General features: G+C 38.7%; 1 protein-coding gene across 2 annotated transcripts in view; it reads right to left on the reverse strand.

The window, feature by feature from the left end:
• The window catches only part of SOGA3 (SOGA family member 3), a 46,636-nt gene extending 31,770 nt beyond the window's left edge, over nt 1–14,866 (reverse strand). For both annotated transcript variants that reach the window (XM_030809651.1, XM_030809652.1), the window contains exons 1-4: nt 13,726–14,866; nt 10,632–11,822; nt 9,943–10,167; nt 7,986–8,144 (exon numbers count right to left, since the gene is read on the reverse strand). In XM_030809651.1, coding sequence (XP_030665511.1) covers nt 7,986–8,144; nt 9,943–10,167; nt 10,632–11,732 — 1,485 coding nt within the window. In that variant the 5' untranslated portion in view covers nt 11,733–11,822; nt 13,726–14,866. The remainder of the gene's footprint in view (nt 1–7,985; nt 8,145–9,942; nt 10,168–10,631; nt 11,823–13,725) is intronic.
• Nucleotides 14,867–26,502: the final 11,636 nt, after the last annotated feature.

Raw genomic sequence — 26,502 nt, forward strand, 5'->3', positions numbered from 1 at the left:
TAATTTCTACAGCACTGACACAGGCGCTGAATGCTGAGTAGCAACAGAGAGATAACTGTGGGTCTTACTTCCTGTGTTAAAAATGGAATCAACCTAAATGCCTATCAGTTATAGACTGGATAAAGAAAAATGTGGTACCTGTACACCATGGAATACTATGCAGCCATAAAAAGAAACAGATCACATCCTTTGCAGGGACATGAATGGAGCTGGAGGCCGTTATCCTTAGCAAACTAACATAGGAACAGAAAACCAAATACTGCGTGTTCTCACTTACAAGTGGGCGCTAAATGATGAGAATACCTTGACACATGGAGGGGAACAACACTCATTGGGGTTTTTCAGAGGATGGAGGGTGGGAGGAGGGAGAGGATTCAGGAAAAATAATTAATGGGCACTAGGCTTAATACCTGAGTGATGAAATAATCTGTGCAACAAACCTCCATGACACAAGTTTACCTATGTAACAAAGTTACACTTGTACCCCTAAACTTAAAAGTTAAAAAACAAAAAAAGACATATGTTCCTCAAATGTCCATTTTTTTAAATTAAAAAATATGTATCTGGAAAAAAACTTTCAGTAGGGACCTTCAGTGGGTGCAAACTTAGAGTTTAATACAACGCTTTGCCATCTATATCTTTATATCCTCTGTGTTATCTACATGGCCACACTACACCAGGCATTCAAGAAATAGCTGCTAACTGACTATATGAAAAACTAATTATAGTATTTAAATAGTAGTAATGAAACTGAATTTTATACCTATGAAACTTTCAGGGAGAACAGAGATGGATAACTGACAAAGTAGAAAATGATATATTTATAGGAAGCTTCGGGAGCACTCAGTTTAATTTCTGCATTTACATATTAAAAACTGAGGCCTATAAATTTTAAGTTATTTGCTCAAGGTCATAGGGAAAGACAGATGAGGTCTCAAAGCTAGTTTCTAGACTCCATTATATGTGTACTTTCTAACAATCACACTCAAATTCATGGCTAATGAAAAAATGACTATTATCTTTTCTGTAAAATTTTAACTCATAATTTGTTGATTCCATAGAAAAGACCTGTCAAGTATTTAGAAGACTCATTTATCCATGATGGTTGCATGTAGAGTCTGTGTATAACTGCAACTTTTTGTTGTACTATATTGATTTTCTTCATGATTGCCCCAGAGGCCTCACATAAAACTCAGTGTTGCTTCTGTATCTGGTCACAGCTAGGAAATGATTTCTTTCAATATTTGCTCCCCAGCCTTGAGTGATACTAAACTCAGAGCTGTTTCATAAAAATGTACATCCCTTGGATTAAGTTTTTCTTCATCTTCCCAGCGTTTTTACCTAATTTTAAAACCCTTATTTCAATAGTTTTATGGCTTTATTGTGAACCATTTCAAATCCCCTGCCCCCGTCTTTATTTATTTATTTTGTTTGATACGGAGACTCGCTCTGTCGCTCAGGCTGGAGTGCAGCGGCGATCTTGGCTCACTGCAAGCTCCACCTCCCGGGTTCATGCCATTCTCCTGCCTCAGCCTCCCGAGTAGCTGGGACTACAGGCGCTCACCACCACGCCCGGCTAATTTTTTGTATTTTTAGTAGAGACAGAGGTTTCACCGTGTTAGCCAGGATGGTCTCGATCTCCTGACATCATGATCCACCCACCTCAGCCTCCCAAAGTGCTGAGATTACAGGCATGAGCCACCACGCCCGGCCTCAAATCCCCTTTTAAGGTAGGTTGGATACAGAAGTCAGAGAAGTAAACAACACTTCAGTAACTATATAAGTAATATACTTCCATGGAGATACTTAACATGGATAAATTGCTAATCTCACAGAGGTGAGTCACTCAAAGTTCAGCCTTGAGCCCTTGGACCAAGTTAAACTGGCCTCAAAGAGTTCAGGGTTGGAGACTTAACTCTTATGCAAAAATTTAAATATACATGTATTAAACAATTTTAAGGAAGCCCATTACGTTGCACATATCAAAATCAATAGATATTTTAGATGGGAACTGGAAATGTACTCAATAGGAGATGCTTAATCAGGTAAAAACCTGTATTTGTTCAGCACTTTACAGTTTCAATAATATGAAGTGCAAAATATCAGCCAAGAAAGGAACTGGAATCTGATCAACAATGTGGGGGTGTGTCATGCTGTCCTGTATTTCTATGTAAATAAGAAATTTGAAATTTATAATAAAAGCTCATTATATTGCACAAAAATAATCCACCAATTTCTGATCCGTGTACTACTTTGCTTCTAATGGGGGCTTGGCATCTGGGTAAAAGAGTCATTTACATGTAACTGAATATTAAAGATCACTTCAGAGTACATGGTACTGTATATCTAATTTCATTTAAAAATCCAATAAAATTTATAATGCCTACATAAATACATCTTTAAAAATGCATTCATAGGCCGAGGTGGGCAGATCACAAGGTCAGGAGATTGAGACCATCCTGGCTAACACAGTGAAACCCTGTCTCTACTAAAAATACAAAAAATTAGCCAGGCGTGGCGGTGTGTGCCTGTAGTCCCAGCTGCTAGGGAGGCCAAGGCAGGAGAATGGCGTGAACCCGGGAGGTAGAGCTTGCAGTGAGCCGAGATCGCGCCACTGCACTCCAGCCTGGGCGACAGAGCGATACTACGTCTCAAAAAAAAAAAAAAAAAAAAGAAAAAAAATGCATTCATAACACATGGCAACTTCCTGGAAGAAAAGCTTTTCTATGCTTACCTGACACACTCTTCCTTTTTTTAAATTTAGTCTCTTATTCCTGCCCATGTTATTCAACAAACTATTGGCTCTGAGAAGATATGACTAAAATAATAATGTTTAATTGATGCATCTAAATATATGTGTGGCCATTTCATTTTAAAATATCAATGACTACTGTTTTATTTTAAAATGTTAAGTAAACTACCAGAACCAGGGGAAAATATTTGCAAGAAATGCCCCATTAAACTGTCTCTTGGAATGCTTCTTTGCTGATTTATCACTAAACATTTCTTTTTCACATTTTATTATTCAGGTAAACATTCCCTATTAGAACCAAGTGTGGCTATGATCAGTTCTTTATTTTATATAAGAAAATAAATAGGTAATTCTGAATATATAGTACAGAATTTGCCTATTAAAATGTTCCATTTGTAAAGAGAATCTGGGTATACAGATATGCTCTCAAGGGACTCTATAAAACAAGAAAAACAGAGACGCTGTTAAAATTTATAGTACTAATTATTTTTGTGTTCTAGAATGAAAGTTCATTGTAATAGATAAGATCTATTATACCAAGTGCACAAAAAATAAAAGTCCAAGATAGATGGTGCTATTTCAGTAGGCCAGTTAAGAACCCTTTGGAGCAAAGACTGGGAAAAGTTAAGAAAATTATTTTCTTTTAAGAATCTTGTGCATGGGTGAGGTATGAGACAATATAAGGAGTACAGATTCTGAAAAGAAAAAAGATCTGATAAACAGTTCTCATCATCGTCATCTTACTCTTTTTCTTTGCTCCTGTGTTGGTGAATTCTTTGCTCAAATGTCTCTTATCAACACTTCAACAAGCACCAGACCTTAAAAGTGACACCAGATGACCCTTCTTCTCTTGATGATTACAAGGAGTTTCAAAGCTTTGAAAATAAAGTTCACTGCTACAGCAGCAGAACCTCATGACAGACAGTGATCCTCAATTTAACTGGAGCAAAAACTCACCTCTCACAGAGAATGCATTGTCCAAAGCCTCCTCCACAACCTCACTTTATCCTATTTGTGTATGAACCCATTCTGGCGTTCAAAGAGCTAGTTGTTGTTTACATGACATAACTTTAATTAAAAACCTCTGTCTCTTTGATCATTTGCAATGTTGAAAGATAGAATGCCATTTTCTACAGGTTACAGAAAGGTAAAGGCATTCTTCTACAGCAAGAAAGCATAGTGCTGGTAGCAATCAATGTTTTATAATTGGGATGAAAATGCTATTAAGATTCGAAGGCAGCATTCGAAGAGGTCCCTCTTGTTTGCAGTTGGTCAAACATCAGCTATTTCAATACAAGCAATGAGATGCAATAGATGCAGCTAATTACCTCCATCCTGCCTCTACTCAATTCTTCTTACTCCCAGGTGCCTACTCCATCCTCTCAGGGGGGAGAAGATAGACAGATAGATGTGAGGAGGTGCACAAGACCTTGTGCAGCCACCAGTCCTGAGAGCAACTGGTCAATACCCTTGAAGCTAATTAAATTTTTAGCAAACAGTTCTAAACTGTAGCAGATGGTCTATTGGTCCCAGTGGTGCTGTTCAACATCTATATGACTCCATATAAAGATCTAAAATCTTGGAATTGGAAGATTGCTTCTCTCAAGTATATTCTATGATTTTTTAACTTTATAACTAGTGTCTTTTCTCTTAATGGAGAGCTTGGTCTGGTTCTACCTTTCTCCTTTAAAAGAATGACACAAAGGGATGACAATTCATCACCCACCAAATTAACCAAGTTGGTTAACAGTCACTAAGGGCTTAAATATGTTTTCATTTTACAACCAGTGAAGCAGAGGGTTAACTGAAGTTTTTGCAAGTCATCCAAGGAGTAACTTACAACCCTTATCCACAGAGTAATTGCAGCTCAGTTTTAATATTTACCATCTTAGAGCATCATAAAATTACCATTGCAAAAATCTTATCTGAATGAAACATTTCTGATTTCTAAACATATTGTTAAACTACTTTTTCTATTTCTGACATTTTTCTGAACACTATGAAGGTCAACCTCAAATGGATAATTATAGAGCACCCCTACCAGAATATTATTTGGTTTTCCTTTATTATATTTAGTATCCTCTAGATCTTTATCTTCCACTCTTTCTCCCTTCCTGTTTTTTCTATTTCTGTTCCCCACCACCTTCCATCTTCTCAAATCATGAATGCCATTTTCCTAATAAAAGATTACTTTAAAGGCTGATGTTCTCCATATATACTCCTAAATTATTTTTACTTTTATTGTTGTATTCCCTAATCAGGCATTGACATTTGGTTTTTTATAAGTTCAAGAATTAAATTGCCTCTTTGGTATGAACATATATACCCACACTGCTTGGTGCTGGAACAGCATTCTCCCAACCCAGAATTAGAGCCCTGAAGGAGGAAATAGTCACAGGGAAGAGTGTGAGCAAAAGAATGAAGGAAATGCATCTTTACAATCTCCTGAGGACGTTCCCAAGCTCTACCCTTTCCTCCTGGTGGCCAGATTATTTTGGCTTTTATTTTAAGATGGGAGAGGTCCCATCGTTCTGGCTAATGGATAGACAGTCTATGCATATCTTCCCCTTTAATGGAAGTAAAATGAAAATCAGAAAGCTCTTATGCCATTCTTAAGTACAATTTTTCAGGTATCCACTTAAAACATTCACATGACACCAAATTACAAGGCATTTCTTTTTTATCTCTGGTAATCAAGTGAAGTTTGTTTGTACTTGAATGTTTACAATTTAAAATATTCAAGGAATATGAGAGAGCACAAGTAACGTATGAATAGGGAATGGAGCCTATGAGAGTGACAATGAACTTTCTCTTTGCTTGCTCACAGGAAGCTATTAGATTGTTGCTGCTGTGGGTTGAATTCTGTTCTCTCCTTCTACCCTCCCTGTCAAATTCATATATTGAAGTTCTAACCCCCAGTTGCTCAGGATGAAATCTCATTTGGAGACAGAGGTATTTACAGAGGTAATGAAATTAAAATGAGGGTCGGCTGTGATGGCTCATGCCTGTAATCCCAGCTCTTAGGGAGGCAGAGGTGGGAGAATAGTTTGAGCCCAGGCAGGTCAAATGAGGTCCTTAGGGAAGACCCTAATCTAATATCACTGATATCCTTACAAAAAGGGGAAGTCTGGAAACAGAGCTACAGGGAGAATGCCATGTGACCATGAAGATGGCCATCTACAAGCCATAGAGGGAGGCCTGGAACATATCCTGCCTTCACAGCCCTCAGAAAGAACCGGCCCTACTAACACCGTGATTCCGGACTTCTAGACTGCAGAACTGTGAGACGATACATTTTTTTGCTGTTTAAGCCACCCAGTTTTTGGTATTTTGTTACAGCTACTCTAGAGAACTAATACAGTTACCTACTTTACTTTTTTTTCTATAAATGAAAGTCAATTTTTGACATACCTTCAACTGTACATTATTGTTGAAGAAATATATACTTATATCTACATTAATTTCATATTTGATCTCTTAACTTTAGGGAAAAAATCTTTGCCATTCCTTAAATGGCAATGTTCTGAATTTCACGAGAAAAGTCTTACATACCAGAAAAAGATGTTGAGAATCATCAAAAACAACCTTTCAGTGTAGAACTGGATAAAAGTAGACAAGTACAAGTTACAGGCCTTTTAAAGTCACCCAGTTACTGGTGAAAATAGATCACACAGCTCCCTGTCTCCATATTTTTCTACTATAGCACAGAGCGACTCCTAGCTAGTAGCCAAGAATTTCATATCATTAAAATATTTTTTACTATTTTCTTATGCTAAAAATGTTTAAAGTCAGGATAATATAAGTAAACAGGTCACAAAAAATAGTTTACTCCATTGAAACTGTATTCTGCAAAGTCCTAATCAGACTGTTGATATTTGCACTGTTATTTGCACTATATTTTTGTAACATTTTGAGATAAGCACAGCAATGACAGGTGGGTCAATACCTCAGTCTGTGGAAAGATTAGAATTTTCTTTAGAATTCTGCTTATCCAAGCAGAGGAAATTTTTCAGAAGACAACTTGTGCATTTGCTATTTCTCAATGGTAGTTTTCACAAGTTGCATTGTACATGTTCAGGTAGCTATCAAAGAAAAGTATAATTTAATTCTAATTAAATTGTTATTTATCTTAAAGCTAATCATTTCTTTTTTTTTTTTTTTTTTTTTTTGAGACAGAGTCTCACTGTCACCCAGGCTGGAGTGCAGTGGCATGATCTCGGCTCACTGCAGGCTCCGCCCCCTGGGGTTCATGCCATTCTCCTGCCTCAGCCTCCCGAGTAGCTGGGACTACAGGCGCCCACCACCTTGCCCGGCTTATTTTTTGTATTTTTAGTAGAGACGGGGTTTCACTGTGTTAGCCAGGATGGTCTCAATCTCCTGACCTCGTGATCTGCCCGCCTCAGCCTCCCAAAGTGCTAGGATTACAGGCGTGAGCCACCACGCCCAGCCGCTAATCATTTCTTGATAGATGTTTCTGTCTCTTTTCTCCTCCATTTCTTTATCTTGATTCTGTTCTTTTAGAAGACTTATGGTAAATACATTTGGAATCTTCAAATAGCTGACATGAAGGAGAACTTTGACTCTTCTACCCTAAAGGGTATAACTCGGATGAGCTGGCTCAAGTTGCAATTAAATACATATCATGTAAAAAAAAAAAAAGGAAAATCTTTAAACAGAGCTATGATATGATAAAATTGGCTGCTGTGAAAGATCTTCAGGGATAGTCACTGGTGATATTCTAAGCATTAGAACATTGTGGGAAGGGCTGGCTTTGCTATAGAGAGACTTCAAGCAAGGAATGAATTAGATCAAATGGACCTTAGAGTCTTTTCCATCCTAAAAATTCATGGTTCTATGAACTCAATAGTAAGTAATCTCATGGGGCTAATTATTCCCCTAAACTATCACAAGGCTCATTCCTTCACACTTTTGACACTCTGCATTTAGTATGCTGTGGCATTTATTTAATTAACATACATTTAGAAGACACAGAGATGAAACACAGAGATCAGTCAAAGCTCGTACATGTCGAGTTAGATACCGTGTTTAGGTCAGAATCTTTTGTTGCTACTCATTTATTAGTATGAAATCATGTATTTTTTACTATTTGGGTAAGAGTAAAAAATTGTCCTGCAATCATAAAAGAAATTTTTTAACAGTCATATTAGTCATTGGGATTCTTTTTTAAAGGGCTAAAAATACATAGTACACCATGAAATAATCAAATACTAACCTCTTTCATTTTTTCCAGTTCATTCTGTAAAGCTTGCTTTGCAATTTCAACTTCTATGAGCTGTTGCCTCAGTTTCTCATTTTCATCTTCTGTTGTTGTTCTCTTTTCTTCCACATTTTCTAATTCATGGTGAAGTCTCACAGATACATCCTTTGCAACCTGAATTAAGGTGTTTGTAACAATAAAATATAATTAATGACAATATAATAAGGGCTAAAATTGTATTCCTATTGAAAGCATTAAAACCCAATATTTATATGGCGTTTACCATGTGCCAGGCATTATTCCACAAACTATACATATAAGCCATTCACATATATCAATCATTTAACCCTATAAAAATCCCATGAGATAGGTACTATTATTACTTCTATTTTGTAGATGAGGAAACTGAGTCTCAGAGAGGTCAAGGTCACACAGCTAATGAGTAGACACTGCTGGGCTAAGAGGCCTGGCAATCTGGCTCTAAATTTTGTTCCCTTAACTTCTGCACTACTCTGTGGTAACAAATGTTCTATTGCATTTTATCACATGTAGAGAAATTTCACAAATCTCCTTTACTTCAACAAAACTATGAGGTAGATGTTTCCATTATAATCTATGTTAAAGAATGAAAAATTGAAGTTTTTACAAGTAGTGGGTTGGGCTTGAATTTCAATCTTATAACTAGAATTCCAGTTGCTTAATCTTAGAAAAGTTTTAGTCCTTGAGATTATTATTTTTTTGAATGACTGTGCATTTTTGCCTCATATTTTGAGATTATCCTGGAAATTCTAGGGTTTGGAGGAAAAGTGGAGCAGTCTGGTATAGAGGCTTAGGACACAGGTTGTGATTTGGGACTGAGTGGAGAGTGAGTCTGGCACCTATTAGCTGTTTTCCAGGCCTGGGCACTTAACCTCTGTAAAAGGTGTAGCTTCTGCACCTGTAAACTGGTGCCTTAATAATCCCTACATTGTAGGATTATTTTTCCCTTGAGAATTAAATGAAATAATAATGTATGTAACAGTGTTTGCTACAGTGCTTAGCACATACTAAGCACTCAACAAATGTTAAGAAAAAAAGTAATATGTCTTTCATAAAATGTTTACACATAGCTTTCTTTAAAACAAAGATTACACGTGATCTTTAAATCCTAATGAAGTTAATGCAATGAACAGTATACTTATTTGGTTGTGCAAGGAGATTAAGTTAATATCTAGTTTACATTGTCAATGAATCTGCCTACAGTCAAACTGAACTGGAGACCACACCTGTCTAGAAAATGCACTTCAAGGTTGAGATTTTTCCACTGGAAGAAATTCTGAAGGAAAAATTGCATTTTTAAAAAAATGAGATTATTTCATTTACCTCACACAAAACAGGCTGCAAGTTGGTTAGCTGGTTTTTGGGTTTTTTTTGTTTTGTTTTGTTTTGTTTTCCTCGGAGTCACCTAAGTGGCAAGTGCAGAAAGGAAGAAGTCCTGGAAGAAGGAGGTGGAGTGGACACTTGCTGAAAGAAATCTTAACTCTAGTATCTTCCCAGTGCAGTTCCTATTTTGGGTTTCAACTCCCCCAGAGGAGTCCTTTTAGTGCAGCTCCTGACTGCCGGATTCCACCGGCCTTCTCTCAGTAGACAGACTGAAGGGCAGATCAAAGGCTAGAGCCTGCGCTCTGCCACGCCCTTGCTTCTGCCCAGAAGGGAGCCTTCTTCTCATCACCTCTTGAAGAGCCACCGTTGCTCCCAGGAGAGCACACTTAGCTCGTTTGCTGCCAGGCCCTCCACACACTCTGCACTCTTTAGAGCCACCTGCCAGTTCTCTCCCTTCTGAGACCCTTGTATTTTGTGGTTAGCGCTACGAAACTGTATCCCTAAGGCTCCTTGCCAGTCGCCACTGAAGACTTCTCAGCCTAAAGAGCCCTTGGCCAAAGTCCCCACCCGCCGCCCCTGCCGCGCGCCATTGAGCCCCCGCGCCGCAGACCTTGAGGTCCTGCTCCAGGCTGCGCAACAGCTCCCCGTCGATTTCCCCGGTCTGGGCGTAACGGAGCCTTTTGCGCTCGGCTTTGCGGAGGCGGTACTGCAGGATCCGGCAGTTTTTGTTGGCTCTCTCCAACTCGTGGCGCATTTCCTGCAGTTGACAGGCATCCTCCTCGAAGAAAGTGTCCCTCATCTCGTCCATCTCGGTTCTCAGCTCATCGATCTCGTTCTGAGGCGGTGACAGGCCGCGTGTCAAAATCAAACTCGCTTCCAGCCCTTCCGACACACACCGTGCACACCCCATTCCAATTCCAAATTCTCAGCTTTAATTGCCCTCTCTCCACGAGACAGGAGTGACAACGAGCTGAGTACAGAAGAGGAAACTGGGAAAAAAAGGCCCACTTTAGGCCCTCTCTCATTCTCTTACTCTACCTCTCTCCAGGAAGAAGTGTGACAAACCATTATAATTAGAGAAACGGAGGCCCAGATTTGAATTTAAATGAAAACCTCGCGTTACTGAGAGCAGATTCAAATTCAGACAAGGCCTAGGAAACCCCCTCCCTCCTTTCTTGTTCTCCTCCCTCTTCAAGGCTCCCTAACAGGTTAGCAGCCTCTCATCCCCGCCGGGACACGCCCTAATCCTCCCAGGCCCACTCTTCCCATCCCCCAGCAGGGTCCCCCCACCCTCCTCACCTTGAGAGTCTCGTTTTCCTCTCGCAGCTTCTCCATCTCCTCCTGCATTTCTTCCTGCTCTTGGAGCTGCTGCGGGTGCGGCTGCGACGAAGGGGGCGCTGCCGCCTGCATGCCCCCGCCGCTCGCGCTGCCCTCTGCGCTCTGCTGGGGGCCCTCCGCCGCCGCCGCCATTGGGGAGGCGGAGGGGACGGCCAGGGTCTCGCAAATGGCAGGGGGGCCAGAGACCGGGGAGCTGCGGCTACTGCTGCCGCCGCCGTTCTTAGTGTGCATCTGAGCCGCGGCCGCCGCCGCTGCCGCCCGCTCCTTCTTGAGATGGAACTGGATGAGCTCAGACTGCAGACATCCTTCCTTCCAGTAGCTCCCTCCACCACCGCTGCCGCCCCCCGCAACGCCGCTTCCGGAGTTTCTGCTGCCGGGTCCTGGGGTTTTGCCCGCAGAAGAGGAGGATGGAGAAGGGGAGGCCCCCTCCCCGCCGCTGCCGCCCCTCTGCTGAGCGCGTACGCCTTTCCCTCGCCAGCCCCTGGGCGGCGGCGGCTGCGGAGCGCCCCCCTCCCTTTCCCCGGAGCCGCAGCCGGCTCCTCCTCCTTCCCCGCCCCCTCCTCCCCCTTCTCCGAGTGGAGGGGGTTCCCCGAGTTTCGAGGGCACGGACTCTAGCTCCCGAGGCGGCTCCTCGGGCGGTCCGGGCCTCCTGCCGCCCAGAGCGGCCAGGGTCGCGGCGGGGGCCGCTTCAGCACCAGCCACGGGCTGGACAGCTCCCGGAGCGGCCCCTTTGGGCGCCAGGGGCGTCGCCTTCTCGGCCCCACCTCCGCCTCCTCGGACGCTGGCGGGCGGCCCCGTGCGACTCCCGGTCTTGTTACCCTGCTGTTGCTGCTGCTGCAGCTGCTGCTGCCGAACAGAATTGAGTTTAGTGCCGGCCCCCACTGGGGACCGGGTGGCCGGGATTGTCTGTCGCAGCGAACTGTCCCTCGGTCTAGCGGGTGACTGAGCTCGCTGCTGCTTTCTGCTGCTGCCCTCCGGGTGCAGACGAGCCTCAGTGGCTGCAGCGGCGGGAGAAGCTGCTGCTGTGGCAGGGGCAGCGCCCCCGGTTGGTGGCTGACTCATGGCTAAGAAGAACCTACCAGATGCGATTTGGAAGAGCCCATTACTAGATCATCCTCTCCGTCTTCACCGCCGCCAACCTTCCTTCCTAAGCTGGGACAGAAACAAAAGGAGAGAAGAACACAGCATGTCTGCGTTGTTGCAGAGCAAAGGGTGATATTACTCTACAAGAGAAGTCCTCAGAAAATGACGAGATTTGGAAGACGCTTAATAGAAGCTTTGACTTTAGGAATAGGATGCACGGCTGTCTTTAGGAATAGGATGGAGGGCTGTGAATTCTCATTTTGCCCAGGGTGGCGCTGTCTCCATCTCACCCCACCTCAGCAAAATGACGGATCTGAAAGCAGCTGAACCTTACATTCTCATGGTAGCAGCCTTTGGAGAGGGTGAGATACAGAGTCAGACAGGAATTGATGGGAAGGGAGATATAGAAAGAAAAGAGGATAAAGTGGAAAAGAAGCTTCAGAAAGAAAAGATGTCCATATATTAGAGTTGTCAACTCTCTGCTTTTACAACTTTGGCTTTTCTCACCATCAAATCCATATGTAAAGCCTAGTTTAGTGGAGAAAGTTTTCATTTAATTAGTATTCCCAAGTTCAATTGGAGGAAAAGGATTATGATGTAGGGCTCCTAGAGAAAATTTTCTATTGATAAATGACACTTTCCCCAGGCAGCTCCGACCCTTAATGTTGTTTTTGGGAAAATGCACCCAACTTCCTTTATAATAAAACTAAAAGAAAATATAAATAATGAATGCCTTTAAATCAATCTCAGTTTCAAGAAAATAATAGCATTAAGAATTGCCTATATGGGTTAGTTATTAGCAACCCCAAAACGTATTTTTTCCCTTTTGGGAAATAATTTATAAAATACACTTGGAAAAGTTGTGGTCAGTTCTGCAGTTTCCTAAGTTTCTGGTGATGAATTTTCCTATGCTTACCCAATTTTGTAGTCTTAGGAATCACTTTAGTTTGAAGTGTAATTGCTAGATAGAAAATATTTTCATTCTTAGCCATCTTCTTACATCTCATATCATAAGCAAAAGTTGTACTTTTTAAAGTGCCCATTTTCTCCTATGTAGCAATTCTGAGACAGAACCCAAAAGGCTGGTGCATCTTCCTTCATGGTGGTAAGATCAATTTCCAGTATGTATATTTCCAAGATAAATCCGTCACTAGCTTCTTTAATCTGAAAAATAGCAAGCTACTGCCTCATGGGTTCCTCTCCCTAGGGATCCAGGCAGCTAGTCAATTAGTTGCCTTTTCCTTAAAATTATTTCTGTCTAAAGCACTGAAAGGGGCATGACTAGGCGTAAATTTCTGCTTTAAATATACTTGTCCTATACAGAGAGGAGATTACTTTACTGCCAGTTATTTTACTTGCATTATTCTTGTTAACATCTATTGTTAGCATCACAACTTAGCATGCAGTAATTCCTCATTTTATAAAGAAATATTACCGAAGGTTTCCTAATCCACCTCCCTTTCTGTTTCTGGCACCTCCTTCCAACTCACTTTGAAATATAAAGGTGAACAAAGAAGACATCAGGGGAAAACTGCCCACCAACTCGTTTTCTACATCTTCTCTCCCAGCCATGATACTACTAGAATGTCTGGCCTAGTTTATCATCAGGGGTGGCACTAACATGGGCTATCTAACTTATATTGCCAATGCAAACTTATTTTTATTTTTAATCAGGCAGAATAATTCCAGAGCTGAGAAGCCAATGTTTAAACTCAGCCCCCAGACAGCATTAACCCAGGCGAAAGCTTGTGTTCCAGTAACTGGGCTCCACAATCAAAGGTATCCGGCTGCTGTCACGTGGTTCCCACAAAGTGACAAGATGCTGCATCTCTTCAAGGCTTTCCCGGTGAAAATTATCACCCAACCAACCCCGGCACGGCTTAGACCAACACTTTTAATCTCAAGTTTTATCCGCCTGCTAACCCACCCCATCATTCATCCCCAACCCTTTAGAAATCCAGAACTTGCTCACTTCTCAGCAGAGGCGAGGTTTCCAAGTAGTTGAACAAATCAACAGCACTTTCCTTCTGATATTCCGGGGATCTCAGGGTTTATTATTGTGCCTTTCTGCGCCGAGGAAAGTTCAACTTCGTATTATTGTATGCGACTTTCCGGCTGAGCATGACTTTGGGTTCGCTCGCCGCAGTTCCACACCCACTCGATTTCTCCAAACAATGGCGGTAACGTCAAGATTCCGCTGCCCCCAGAGCCGGTGACTTCCCAACGGTCCGCGGTTGGGCTGGAGCTGCAGCCCTCAGCAGGCTAACACGCGAGGTACCAAGCTGGGCCACACGCTTCCCAGGAAGTGCAGAGATATTCGTGAGCTGACCTCACCGAACTGGGCAGGAGAGAGGGCGGGATTGCAAGGGACGATAGGGTAGAAATAACCAAAGAGAGGTTACTTTCAAGAGGAAAGAGAAGAAGGCGGGGAGGGGGACGGGGAACAGGGGTGGGGAGTGGCGGGATAAAGAGACAAAAAGGCCAGAGCCACGCCCGAGATGGAAGATTGACAGCAGCGCTCAAACTCCTTGCTCTATTCTCTTATCCCGTACTTGGCAGAGGATTCCAAAACCGCTCGAACACGGATGCACTGGTTTCCTGCAAAGCTTTGTCCTGGGTTCGGTCAATCTCCATCAATTATTTACTTGAGCTTCTTTTCCAAGGAGGCGGACTCGAACAGCCTTCCGGGCGTGACTAACATCTCCTGATGCAGCTGGCGGGCGGCTGCTGGGAGTTCTCTTTGTTCACTCACTTTAATTCTCAGTCGAGCTCTCCACGCGGTGCTCCCTCCCCACCCCCAGCCCGGGCGGAGTCATCAGATGTCGTTTCCACGAATAGATAATGGTTGCCATGATGAGACCCACCGTCCCACAGACAAAGGGTTCTTGCGAAGCGACGACTAATTTAGTGCAAACCGAAATAAATATCGGCCCACAGAGATCCTTTACAGAACGGTTTGCCCTCAGTACATTTTCCTGTTTTCTATTGAGTGCCGGTTTCTACCGTGAAAATAAGGAGTAATTGCTGGGATCCATAATCTTTATAGTAGTGCATGCGAACAATAACAGAAACCAGGAAGAATATATTATATCAGCCTAAAAGGGAATTCATTTAAAAAGAGGAGTTTAGAATATACATGTCTTTACAATTTACACTAACCCATACTGTTTCACAGTAATAATATTTTTAAAAATTAAGTGGAATTTTCTCTTTTTCTTTTCAGTCTCTTCTTTGAGTGGGGGGCGGGGGTCATGGGAGCCTCCCTTCTACCTCTAAGAATTCCTTTGTGAGCTTGAATATGAGAATAAAAGTAAGCATTGCTTTTGAAAGGGCATTTTAAAATTTAATTTGTCTTACATTTATATGGTGATTTTGTAAGTAAAAGGAAGAAGATATCTTGAAATAATAATAACTTTTTGTGCTAACATGAATTTTAGCTTAAGAGATTCAATTTTCTAAGTGTTGATCTTGCATTAAAAGTGAAATAAAAACAACTTAGGAGTAGTTTGCATAAAAGCAATTATTACAGCAAAATAAAAACATGCTCAAGCTCTGGTGATTCTTATCTTTAGAGACATATAAAACAAATATGATATCACGATAAAATCATTCATGTTCCAAAATAGGTATTAAAAGCCAATTTTGAGCCTGGCACTGTCCAAGGTGCTGGGATGCAAAGCTGAATCAAGAAATTGTCCCTGTGCTAGGGACACTCAAGCATACTGGTGAAAACTGAGATAATTTCCTTATTTTCTTTCAAATGCCTTTGGGAAGAGGAAAAGTGACATCTGTGACATTTATAATAAAAAGCTCACACCTCGACTAGCATACCAAAAATAAAGGAAAAAAAAAAGCAAGTGAAAATGTAATCACAAGTTAGTTTGAATTTATATTAGGCAATTTCTTATTATGTAACCAAACTTGAGATGTAATATCCTTAAGAAATATCAAGATGCACATGTCTCATCCAATCAAAATGGATAAAGTAGATACAAATATTTTTCAGCTCCATCTTTACCAATGAAATATTGATACTGTAAACATAGTCTAAAGACACAAAATATGCATAGTCCTGCTTCTCTAAGAATTTTTACTCTGCTCAGGCATCTATGTTTTGATTTTTTTTTCCTAAAGCGGTATCATTTATTTCAGTGCAAATAGTAACTTTAAAAAGTAAAATAAAAATTAAGAATGGATTATTATGTATCCTTAAATCAATGTGTCTAAATGTTTCATTTTATAAGTTAGTATTATGCAATTTCAACGTTGAAAACTGTAATAATACAGAATAAGTATAAGCAATATTTAACATGCTTGTTTACCCATAAGTATGCCATAAGAAAAATAACTTCTGAATTGGAGATTTTCCTGATTTATTCTTTTATTTGCTGGTTAAAATTATATTGCTTCAACTAAGCAAAACTTAAAGATGATTATTCAAAGACTTTTTCCAAGATTTAGAAAGATTGCAGTATTATTTTTACTGTGTTTCAGAAGCAGACAGGCCAATCAGCCTTCTAATGTTTGCTTATAATAATGAGTTATCCACTTCATGGCACAGCAAAATGTGAATCTTCGATCAAGGGAAGAAGGCTAAAGTCTCAACTTGGAAACCCTTAAGAAATACGTAGTTTAAAATTTCCAACCTCCTATTCTCACGACTTTACATCACAATATCTTTTTTTTTTTTTTCCCCGAGACGGAGTCTCGCTTTGTTGCCCAGGCTGCAGTGCAGTGGCGCGATCTCGGCTCACTGCAAGCTCCGCCTCCGGGGTTCACGCCATTCTCCTGCCTCAGCCTCCCGAGTAGCTGGGACTACAGGTGCCTGCCACCACACCCGGCTAATTTTTAGTATTTTTAGTAGAGACGGGGTTTCACCGTGTTAGCCAGGAAGGTCGCGATCTCCTGATCTCATGATCCGCCCGCCTCGGCCTCCCAAAGTGCTGGGATTACAGGCTTGAGCCACCGCGCCCGGCCTACATCACAATATCTTAATTTATATAGCTTTATATTTTGCAAGGCCCTTTCATTTTGTTTGCTCAAAACAAAGTGTGTGAAGTAGACACTATCTTCTCCATTAAACATGGAATAACTGAGTTTCGGAGATGTTAAGTGACTTCTTCTAGTTAAATTTCAGAATCATAACTTAAACTTGGTTCCTCTTCTTCACCAGTTGTGCTTATTATATTGGCCTTAAGTGCCTCACCTCTTTTTCATATCATGATGTAAAACTCTGCATCTCAAAGCCAGATTTTGCACCTGTATCCTAGTTCAATCTTTTCACCAATGCATAGAATATCTACATTTGGAGATAACAGTGTCACCTCAAACTCATGTAATTTTTTTCTTTTTTCCAACTCTTATCTATTTATCTTTTAGTAAAGAAAAACACTATATTCTGTATCTATTTTTCTTTTAGTGAAACTATCATTTGATATACTTTCCCACTAAACATGGGCTTCTTCATTGCTTTGTCTTTTCCCTTCACTTCTATAATCATATTTTCTTTCAAAATATCTTATATTCATCATTTCTTCTTTATCTCCCTTGCAATCAACTGCCAAAATGCAGATCCTTATAATTCTAGTTTAGACTGTTACAAATGCTTCCTCTGTTAATGATAGACTTTTTTCTCTCAGATCTGCACTGCTTAATGCTTCCTGTTTACACCTTTATTAAACAACACTTTCCTCATGTCATTCTATTTACAGTCATATCTACATTGTTACATCGCATCCAGACTCTTCTTCCTAGACCGCAAGTAAGTGTACTGTCCCCATTCTATCAGATGTACTCTCTAATACATCACTCTGTCCTCGTCAGACTGTTTCTTTTTCTCATTAACATACAGGCTTATTCTGCTTCTGTACCTTTCCTCTTTCCAGTCCCCATACTTGGTATTTCTCTCTTCCTTTCTAGCCCGAAATCTGCTCATATTTTCAGGTTTAGCTTAAGTTTCAAATCTTTCTGTCTCATGAACTTAGGCAAGTTATTTAAACTTTCAGAGCCCCAGTTTTTTTCACTTACTTCTTCACTTGTTTATTCATACATGTATGATATATTGTTGACTTTTTGTCATTAATAATACCTAGTTTATGTGATTATTATTATGAAATGGCAAAGTTAATTTTTATCACAGTGCATGGAACACAGTAATCATAACTAATGGTAAATGATGATTACTATATGCTTGGCATTGTAGGCTATCCGTATGAATTAACTATTATTGTTGTTATTATTATCATTAATTTAACCAAATTCTACCATTCCTGAATTTCTACAAAACTATGTCACACTATTTAAAAATACTTGGTTAGTCTTGGCTTATGTTATAATTTTTCACCCAGAGAGTAAATATTTTAAGATAATATTTCTGTTTTTCTCATTATCTCCAGCGGGGAATTGGATACATAGAAGCTAGTCAATACAAATTGATTAGTAGAGTCATAACTGAGAAAAGCTGATGTGTTTGGGTTCATTTTGTTTTTGGAGAGTAACTTAGCTTGGAGATGTGCCATTGTCCTGACCTTTATTGACATATGTATGCAGTCACATGCTGTATTTGTTCTCTGGGTGACACTTTAGATAATCATTAATGAATCATAGAGTCCTCGAGGTGTAAACGTCATGATTCATCTTTTTATCTCTAGGCAGGGTGACCAAACTGTATTATACATTGGGATTAGCCTAATTTCAGCCATCTCAATAAAGGCTGTTCTACAATCTCTCTGAGTACATGTACACATGTTATAACTTAACTTTATAAGCAATAACTTACAGTTTAATTCATATATTGGAAGAAGGATGTTTTGTGAATGACACAAATTGCTATTTTATCATGGCTGCCTTAGTTACTTATGCCTTTACTGTTGTGTATATTTGCAGTTAGGCTTTGAATAGACTTCTATTCAAGACTATTGAGTAGTCTTGAATAACTTTACATCTGTAAGTAGTCTTAGTAATTCAACCCAATGTCTAGCCACTCATTATAGCCAACATATTGTTGGATTCCTGATTTCAATCTAAACCCATTCTCATTCTAGTCTTAATCTTGGTGAAAACTTTTAACAACTCTGGTACTTATTATATAAATGCATTATACATATTTAGAATCACCATTAAACTTCCCCTAATATCTCTACTTTAATAACTCAGAGTCATTAAATTGCCTCTATCTGCATTTTAATAATCCTTTATCTTACCTATTGTGGATCGTCTTGCTAGTTTCAGAATTCATCACTAACTATTATGCCTTAAAATGAGCACAGTAGACCAAGTTTCATTATGCCAGACCAACAAGGATGGCATCCTAAGTTACCAACTTTACAGTTCTAGCTCCTCTCTTCCCCTATGCTGTCTGAAAAAAAGTCAAATAGTCCTCTGCATAGACATAATCTAAGGAAGATCCTAGTAACTATAAATGGATCTGACAGATATTTATATTATTATATACTGAATATCTGTTCAGCAAACTTCAAATGTAAGGTCTTGATATTCAGTTGATCCAGTTATGAAAATGTAAGCAAACTGCCACTTATATGTTACACTTCAATATCTTGCTTTTCTTGTTATTGTTCTTAGATATCAGTAGGATTTAAATTCAATTTGTAGTCACTAAAGTTTTGGATATTGTAATATGCTATGCAAAATCAGAGTACTTTCTTCTGACAGGATGCTAGATTGCTTTGCTTGATTCGTTCTTCACCCAGTGATATTTGTTATACATGAGTAATTTTTAGGGTCCTTCAAGGAAATACATAGCACATTCAATGTAAAATAATTTGAAAAATGTTTATTTACAAAGGGACTACTTACAAGATGTGGATCAGATGTCGGAGAAACCACAATGGAGAGTTCAGTAAACTGGAGTTAAGTACCAGGATGGTGCTATCACCACACTTAGGCAGAAAAGAGGATACTATTGACAATGGGATTAAAAAGATGAGAGAATAGAGTGGTCACTGTACCCAGAAAAAGATGTGCAGAGCATGCTACTTTGAGAAGAGTGATTTCCTATTGGATGACATAGCTAGCCCAAGATTATCTTGCTGTGAGGGATTCAGTGTTACAATTATCATTACTGCAATTCTCATCCCTGTCTCTGGTGTCCTGCTGGTGCTGTCCATTGCTTGGTCCCTTGAAGTCCAGAAGGCTATAGAACCATCTGATTTGGCCCATAAAGGCCACCTCCTGGTTTGAGATTAGATCTTAAGATGTGAAATGTAAAATATTCAGCACAATAAGCAACAATATGATCAATAATGCAAAGTCTTTAAATTTACAATGTCCCTCACAAACTCTTTTTTTTTTGAGACAGAGTCTTGCCCTGTTGCCCAGGCTGGAGTGCAGTGGCACTATCTCAGCTCACTGCAAGCTCCGCCTCCCGGGTTCACGCCATTCTCCTGCCTCAGCCTCCCGAGTAGCTGGGACTATAGGCGCCTGCCACCATGCCTGGCTAATTTTTTTTTTGTATTTTTATTAGAGACAGGGTTTCACTGTGTTAGCCAGGATGGTCTCGATCTCCTGACCTTGTGATCCGCCCACCTCAGCCTCCCAAAGTACTGGGATTACAGGCGTGAGCCACTGCGCCCGGCCTTCAGACTCATTTTTATATATGGTGGTGATCTAAAAATTTCAGTAAAAGCATGCATGTTGAGTTATTTCTTATAATTCTAGTAATGAATTTTCTGTGCGTATTTTCATTGGAACTGCACATTAATCAGTTGGAGAATTACAATTTTATGGTATTAAATTTACGTATATATCCACATGATATGTCTTTTTATTTAATTAGGTTGCCTTTCTAAATATCAACATTTTTTTCTCAAAGATCTGGCACACCCTTTGCTAGATTTGTTCCTAGGTGCTTGATATTTTTACGCTGTTGTCAAAGGTATCTTTTAAAGCACATTTGCTAATTATTTCTTGTTAGCATATAGAATCACAATGGACTTCTTTGCAATGATCTTATGTCCACTAACCTTGCTTTATTCTTTGATCATTTCTGATAATTTTTTTGAAGATTAGTTTTTAAGTAGATAATTATATCATGTGAAAATAATGACATCTATTTCCTCCTTTCCAAATTTTTTGTCTTAAATATATGTTTCTTGTTTTATGGTACTGGCTAGGATCTGTGGTACCATATATATAGAAATAGTGACAAATGGCTGTATTAGTCTGTTCTCATGCTGCTAATAAAGACATACCTGAGACTGGGTAATTTATAAAGGAAAGAGAGGTTCAATAGACTCACAGTTCCACATGGGCTGAGGAGGCCTCACAATCATGGTGGAAGGCGAAGGAGGAGCAAAGGCATGACCTACATGGCAGCAGGCAAGAGAAGTGCTGAGCAAAAGCGGGGAAAGCCCGTTATAAAACCATCAGATCTCATGAGAACTCACTCACTATCATGAGGACAGCATGAAGCTAACCACCCCCATGATTTAATTACTTCCCACCAGGTCCCTCCCATGACATGTGGGGATTATGAGAACTACAATTCAAGATGAAATTTGGGTGGGGATACAGCCAAACCATATCACTGGCTATTACTAAATTAAGAATACGTGATAACTTTCTTATCGTAATACAGTATATCCACTAAAAGTATCCAGAGTAAGCAGCATACTTTATGATTGACTAGAAACATTCAGTTAAAAATTAGAACCAAACATGGAGACATACTCTCACTACTTTTATTCAATATTGTGCTGAAGGTTCTATAGGGAAGCAAAGAGAATAAAAGTTTAAGGATTGAAATGGAAGCAAAATTGGTTTTTATTTTAGATGCTGTATTGGTGTGATTAACTATCAAAAATCTTAAGGATCTACAGATAAGTTATGGATGCTGGAGTTAGGAAATATTGTTATATAATAAAAAGTCAACTTATAAGTCATGCCGACACACCAGTAACAAACAAAAATATGGTTTTAAAAGTCTCTAAGATGCCTAGTTGAGTTCTGACCGGAAATTAGCAGATGGGAAGACAGACCACTGGATATGTTTGACAAGACACCATGCCACTGTGCAATACCCTCTGGAAAGTCTGACTCAATTGGAGCAAGTTATGAGTAAAATTTGCACCAACTTGTTACTGAGGAAGCTGAGACTTCATTAAAGATCCAAAGGACTCCCCCAGATTCTCACCATTTATGTAGTTATTACGGTAAGAAAGGAGAACAGATTGGATGCTCTCAGGTAACAGAACTAAATTATGGGGTCAGATTTGAGTTATAAATTCATATTTGGAGAACTGGAGCTCATACAACCTCTACAAGTGGAATTCCTGATAAGCATAGGCCCAAGGAGTGGACACTGCTAATAAGAAGGGTCCTGAGTGGAGACTTTCAGAATGGGGGGCCTGGGACTCAGCCAGACAGCTGGGACCACTTAGACACACACTTCTAGCTTTCCCCATCTGTCTTATCCACATAGAGCAGGGATAGAAAAAAAACATTCAATATAATGTTTTAACTTTAAACCTGTACAGTGAAAATACCACGTGCTGATTTGTTTTGGTCATGGTGGTGTGTGTGTGTGTGTGTGTGTGTGTGTGTGTATACATATATATATAATTATCCCTGGGACTGCCTAACTCTGGAAATCTACAGGTAAAAAATATCCTAATGTATAAAATATGTTTATATATTAGCATATTATATATTAATATATTAGGATATTCTGTCACATATTACTTATATTAATATATGAATATATAATTAAATATTAGTTATATTAATATGTTGTATTAATACATATATTAATACATATGTGTTAAAATAACTAATAATATATTAATATATTAGATATGAATATGTATGTATTATTTATTATATATTAATTTATTGTATATTAAAGAAATATATATTTTCTATTACTATATAGCTAACAAATTAATATATACATATATAATATGTTTATATACTAGTATATAACAAATATATTAGTATGCATTATGATATTTTTTACCTGTAGATTTCCAGAGTTAGCCAGTCTAGGGAAAATTTTATAGCTCAACAATGTTAAGGTTTTGATTCTCATCTTCTAATATTTTCTTGGCTTTACATCTTGAGGTAGTGGACTGTTGTCCTGGCTTGAAGTATCACATCCTCATAGTACAAAATCTAAAAGGAAAGGAAGTGAGTTGAGGGTTCTTCAGCGGGTGGATTAGTCTATTATAAACTTATAATGTTAGTGGTACCAAGACACCTTCAGTGTAGTTATGAGACATCTCAACTAAATGCTTTTAAACAAGGGATTATACTACAACTCTGTATTTCCACACATTGGGTTTGGAGTACAAAATGGGGCAAAGTTCAATTGTTCTGCATTATAGTTGGCAGAGGAGGGAGGTTAAAAATCCTTGGGTGGTAGAAAATCTTAGAGAAATAGAAATCAGTAAGGCTGGGCATTCTGTGGTGTATTAGTTCATTTTCTGTTGCTCATTATGTAATACCTAATACTGGATAATTTATAAAGAAAAGGAATCTATTTCTTGTAGTTATGAAAGCTGAGAAGCCTAAGGTTGAGTGAGTGCATCTGGTTGAGGGCCTTCTTGCTGGTAGGGACCCTCTGCAGAGTCCCAAGGATGCACAAGACATCACATGGTGAGGGAGCTGAGCTTGCTAGTTCAGGTCTCTCTTTTCTCATAAGGCCACTAGTCCCATTCCCATGATAACCCATGAATCCATTAATCTATGAATGGATTAATTCATTCTTCAGGGTAGAACCCTTATGACTCAATCACTTCTGATGACTCAATCACTTCTGATGACTCAATCACCTTTAAAGCTCCCACGTCTCGGGCCGGGCGTGATGGCTCATGCCTGTAATCCCAGCACTTCGGGAGGCCAAGGCAGGTGGATCACCTGAGGGCAGGAGTTCAAGACCAGCCTCACCAACATGGTGAAACCCCGCCTCTACAAAAAATACAAAAAATTAGCTAGGCTTGGTGGTGGGTGCCTGTAATCCCAGATATTCGGGAGGCTGAGGCAGGAGAATCGCTTGAACCAGCGAGACGGAGGTTGCAGTGAGCCGAAATCACGCCATTGTACTCCAGGTTGGGCGACGAGGGAAACTCCGTCTCAAAAAAAAAAAAAAAAAAAAAAAAAAAAAGTCCCACGTCTCAATACTGCTACATTGGGGATTAAGCTTCAACATGAATTTTGGAGGGGACAAAAATTCAAACCATAGCAAAAGATCACATAATTGACTGAAAAGGAGCCTCGTACGATAGGGGTGTCTACTATGGATTCTTTATTTTATTTACATAAGTGATGCCTACATATTTTACTGTGAAACATTTTTAAAATAGAGAAGTATAGACTAAAAACTGAAAGTCTACTTTCACATCTCTTTTGTTTCATTATTCAACACAGAATTGATCACTGTTGAGAGTTTAGTGCATGCACTTGCTGGCCTTTCCTATGAATTTGTATTAGAAATAAATGAATTAAATATAAAATGTGAACATACCACTTGTATAGTCCTGCAATATACTTTATTTTAACTTAACAATATGAGTTGGATATCTTCTCTTACGAGTCATATGAATTTGCCTTATTCTCTAGTTGCTGCTTAGTACACCATACTAGAAATATTCCAATATATTTAAGACATTTATATTGTTAATGACTTTTTATTGTAGGTAAAAATATAAAAAGCCCACTTTGTACATATGCCCTTGTGCACCTCTGTTTTTCTGTAGAGTAGACATTCAGAAATGAATTACGGATTGAAATATATGCTCCTTTAATATTTTAAGAATTTGCCCTTTTACTTTCTAGAACATCATTATTAATGCATTTTCCTACTAAGAGTGCATGACAGGACTTGTTTTTCCTCTTTTTGTCAAAACTAGGTATCTTTTAAATAGTTTACAATATATTTGATTAAAAACTATATGTAGGGGGTGTGAAGCAAGGGGAGGGAGAGCATTAGTAAAAATACCTAATGTATGCGGGGCTTAAAACCTAGATGACAAGTTGATAGGTGCAGCAAATCACCATGGCACATGTATACCAGTGTAACAAACCTGCACATTCTGCACATGTATCCCAGAACTTAAGGTTAAGAAAAAGTAAAAAAGAAAACTATATATAATTTTTATTCGATATATGTTTTCCTGATTATTGGTGATACTGGGCATCTTTTTATATCTCATTTGTATTTGAATTGCTCTTCATCTCCTTTACTTATTTTTCAATTGGAGTCAAGCTTTCTTTTTAATATTTAGGATTTTAAAAATATTCTAGATAATATACCTTTCTATAGTTTACTCATAATTTTTTCTCCAGACTGTCCTTTGCTCTTTGACTTTATAGTGTTTTGGACAAAATTTTAAATTCGTATGCAGGCACTTTTCAAATCATTATATTTATAGTGCTTAGATTTGCATCTAGCTTAGAAAGGTCTTCTCAATGAAAAAAAGAGCTTAATTTTATATATGAGTAGATATTGTTATTATCTCCATTTTATACATATCAAAATTTAGGTTAAGTGAGATTAAGTAATTTTTTCAAGGTGACCCAGCCGATTAGTGTGAGGATCAAATTTGAACACAGGCACTCTGGCTCCAGAATACATGCTCTTAACTCTATACTAATTATTTAATATGCTAAATTCCAATATTAATATGAGTCTTTTTCGTACTATCTAGTCTGTTGATTAATCTATTATTATGCTAATATATGGTATGCTAATTACCATGAATTCATACACCATGTTGATATCTGGTAGGGCATTCCCTCTTATTTATTTAAATCTTTTCTTGTTTATTTTCATTTTATCTCTCAAATGAACTTTAAAGTTGGTTTGTCAAGTTTCATGAAAATCTTGCTGTGATTAACTGACTTTATACATTTGTTTAGGAAAATTAATGTCCTTAAAATATTAGAGTATTTTTGCATAATCTATACATTGATTTAGGCTTTTAAAAAATGGTCCTTAATAATGTTTCAGGTTTCTTTGTTATACTGTTGCACTTTTCTTCTACTTTTATGTCCAGGTATTCCAGAATATTTGTTTCAATTATAAGCAAACTATTTTTCAGCTTTATTTTCCAATTATTTGTTGCCATGTATGGAAACTAAAACTAGTTGATTTTTGTCTATCTATCACAAAGCTGAATGCTTTTATAAATTCTAATTCTAATTGTTATTTCATATATTAAATTTCTTTTACAAATAAAGAATATTAAAAGCCTTTTATGCTTCCTTTAGAAATGAAGAATATAAAAGGGTTACAGAAATGAATAAACAGAGGAAGAAGGCAAGGAGAACTATAATGTTCACTGAATCTACCCATCAAAGTAACTAACTACATTTTATGTATTTTCAGCTATTTGATCTATGTTTGAAGCAATTTCCTTCACTTCAATGTTTTTTCTCTTTGCTATCTTTTTTTGGCTTTTTCTTTTCCTTTTACGTAAAAAGTACAATAAAAATGATATGTCAATTTACGTTATGATAATCTGAAATATTGCTTAAGAAACTCAAGTGTGGCTGACAAATGGAAAACATCAGCATTGTGCAATAATTTCTTTCATCATGTTTTGCCAATCTTGGCATCTTTAAAAACAAAAACTTCATACTATGAATGTCAATGATGGCCTGAGACAATCTAAAGGATAGTTTGTTTGAAATACACACACACAGTTCCTAAAGTGTGAGAAACAAAATCAGTAAAGTAACAAACTGCTGTCCTCCATTTTAGATAAATGCCCCATTTTGACCAAAAGCATCTTGC

Source organism: Nomascus leucogenys, chromosome 3, assembly GCF_006542625.1.
Source record: "Nomascus leucogenys isolate Asia chromosome 3, Asia_NLE_v1, whole genome shotgun sequence".
NCBI classification, from domain to species: domain Eukaryota; kingdom Metazoa; phylum Chordata; class Mammalia; order Primates; family Hylobatidae; genus Nomascus; species Nomascus leucogenys.